This window comes from Trichoderma citrinoviride (assembly GCF_003025115.1).
Source record: "Trichoderma citrinoviride strain TUCIM 6016 unplaced genomic scaffold BBK36scaffold_144, whole genome shotgun sequence".
In the NCBI taxonomy this organism is placed as follows: Eukaryota; Fungi; Ascomycota; class Sordariomycetes; order Hypocreales; family Hypocreaceae; genus Trichoderma; species Trichoderma citrinoviride.
Window position 1 is genome coordinate 1 of NW_020194852.1, and position 2,635 is coordinate 2,635.

General features: G+C 66.8%; 1 protein-coding gene across 1 annotated transcript; it reads left to right on the forward strand.

Annotated features, from left to right (window-relative positions):
* On the forward strand, positions 1 to 2,459 carry BBK36DRAFT_1136748 (hypothetical protein; the record flags this gene model as incomplete). The annotated part of the gene is made up of 12 exons (XM_024893088.1): positions 1 to 197; positions 231 to 266; positions 306 to 506; positions 546 to 617; positions 657 to 722; positions 753 to 1,055; positions 1,092 to 1,193; positions 1,233 to 1,541; positions 1,575 to 1,781; positions 1,824 to 1,874; positions 1,917 to 1,976; positions 2,007 to 2,459. Coding segments are annotated over 12 exons (2,057 nt in total), but the record flags the coding sequence as incomplete, so codon positions are not given.
* Positions 2,460 to 2,635: the final 176 nt, after the last annotated feature.

Here is a 2,635-nt window from a genome sequence, read left to right on the forward strand (position 1 = left end):
CCCGCAAGGCCCTCCCCCGCCGCGGCGCCGGCAACACCGGCTTCGGCAACGGCGGCGGCCGCTCCGCCCGCGCCTACGGCCCGCACGACATCGACATGATGGCCCTCCAGGAAGAAGCCGAGCGCCGCGAGCGCATCCTCGCCGACCGGCGCCGCGTGGCCGCCAAGTGGCGCCCCAAGATCCCCGAGGTCCGCAAGGTCAACTTTGAAAACTTCAAGAACCGCTTTCAGCCCGAGGACGAGCCCGACTACGCCGTCGAGGTCCTCGTCGCGGGGCCGGGCCTCCAGGGCCAGATCCGGCGCGAGCGCGCCCTGCGCCGCAGCGAGGAGACGGCCCGCGTCCGCAAGAGCTGGTTCAGCCTGTACGACAACCGCGGCGGTAGCGGCGACCAGCGCCGGAACCAGCAGAGGAAGATTGATCCCCTCGCCCAGGTGAAGCGCGAGAAGCGCAACGAGCTGCTCCCGTCCGACACCGAGATCCAGCGCATCCGCGTCCAGTCCCAGCCCGTCCTCGGGCATCTGACGTCTCTCCTCAACGACACCGAGTCGCGGTCGACGCCCCGCACCTTTATGCGGCCCTTCAAGGCCCTGGTGTACTTCCAGCCCAAGATGCGAGAGGTCCTCGCCACGCTGGAGGAGAAGTGGGCAGACTACGAGGAGCTCGCCGACGAGCAGGGCTCCGAGACCCCCTCCAGCGAGGAGGCCGAGGTCATTGTCGAGCCCGTGGGCAAGGAGAACGGCGATGAAACCGAGGGGTCGTCTTCTGATACCGAGGACGACGACGATGACCGTGAGTCCCTCGCCTCGGTCGACTCCAACGCCGACGAGGACTTTGACGGCCTCATGGACAGCCCCGAGGCGCTCCGCGACATGCGGTGCTACGTCAAGTTCATCGACGAGGAGATCATGCCGCTGTACGCGCGCTTCGACGACAGCTCGGCCGAAAAGGTCAAGTTCGACGACCTCTGGTCCCTCTTCCGCGTCGGCGACCTCATCCACATGCCGGCCGCCGTCGAGGCCGGCGGGCGCTACCACGAGGTCTGGCGCATCTACCGCGTGCAGGCGCCGCAGCCCGAGACGTCGTACCCCAAGAACGGCTGGGGCTTCTTTGACGAGTTCGACGACGTCGACGACTCCACCAAGTTCAAGATCTCGGCCTACTACGTCGACCACGACGGCTCGACGTTCGGCGCCGTCAAGAACAAGTTCGAGATCGAGGCCTTCGCCGGCGAGCGCTCCATCGACTCGCTCCCCTGCTACCCGATGCGCTACCAGCCCGGCCACGAGGAGCTCATCGAAGGGCTCAAGGCCCAGGGCCGCCGCTTCCTGCACTACCTCGAGGACCGCCACCAGCAGCACAACGCCTGGACGCTGACGCGCAACCCGCCCTCGCACCGCAACGAGCCCGACCAGGAGATCCTCGAGAACGAGTACTACGAGAAGATGCGCCACCCGGAGTTCGTCGAGAGCGACGTCATCGTCGACCTCACCGAGGCCTACCAGAAGATGCCCAACTGGCGGCCCGACTTCCACCAGCTGGCCGTCAGCAAGTCCATCCGCTGCGAGATCGCCGAGGACGAGATGCCCATCCAGCGCTGGTTCGACGGCGCCCGCCAGAACAGGTCGTACGTGCAAAAGGAGATTATCCAAAAGGCCGACGGCGTCGAGAGCCGCCAGCGCCGCGACAACCTCGCCGTCGACACCTTCTTGCGCAACCGCCTGCGCGGCACCCGCAACTTCGAGGCAAACGCCCAGGCGCTCAAGCTGCGCGACGAGGACCTCGTCCTGCTGCCCAAGCGCATGTTCGCCTACGCGCTGCGCGAGCGCCGCTTCATGCCCATCGACCTCAACCTGCTCAAGCCCGTCCGGCGCGAGGTCGGTGTCTTCGAGAACCTCCGCATCCACGGCGACTACAAGGACGTCGTCCGCAGCCTCGTCATGTCCCATTTCCGCAAGAAGGAGCTCGAGCGCCGCTACGTCGACGCCGCCACCGAGGGCCCCGGGCAGGACCTCATCCAGGGCAAGGGCCGCGGCCTCGTCGTCCTCCTCCACGGCGTCCCCGGCGTCGGCAAGACGGCCACCGCCGAGGCCGTCGCCATGGAGAACAAGAAGCCCCTCTTCGTCATCACCTGCGGCGACCTCGGCCTCTCGCCCTACGAGGTCGAGTCCCGCCTCAAGAACGTCTTCCGCCTCGCCCACCTCTGGGACTGCGTCCTGCTCCTCGACGAGGCCGACGTCTTCCTCTCGCAGCGCTCCAAGCAGGACATGACCCGCAACGCCCTCGTCTCCGTCTTCCTCCGCGTCCTCGAGTACTACAACGGCCTCCTCTTCCTCACCACAAACCGCGTCGGCACCATCGACGAGGCCTTCAAGTCCCGCATCCACCTCTCCCTCTACTACCCGCCCCTCGACAAGACCCAGACCACCGACATCTTCCGCCTCAACATCGCCAAGCTCAAGGTCATGGAGTCGGAGCGCCACAAGATGACCGGCGAGCCCGCCCTCGCCATCAAGGACGACGAGATCCTCGAGTTCGCCACAAAGCACTACGAGGACCTCGCCCGCTCCACCGGCTGCTGGAACGGCCGCCAGATCCGAAACGCCTTCCAGATCGCCTCCAGCCTGGCCCTGCACAA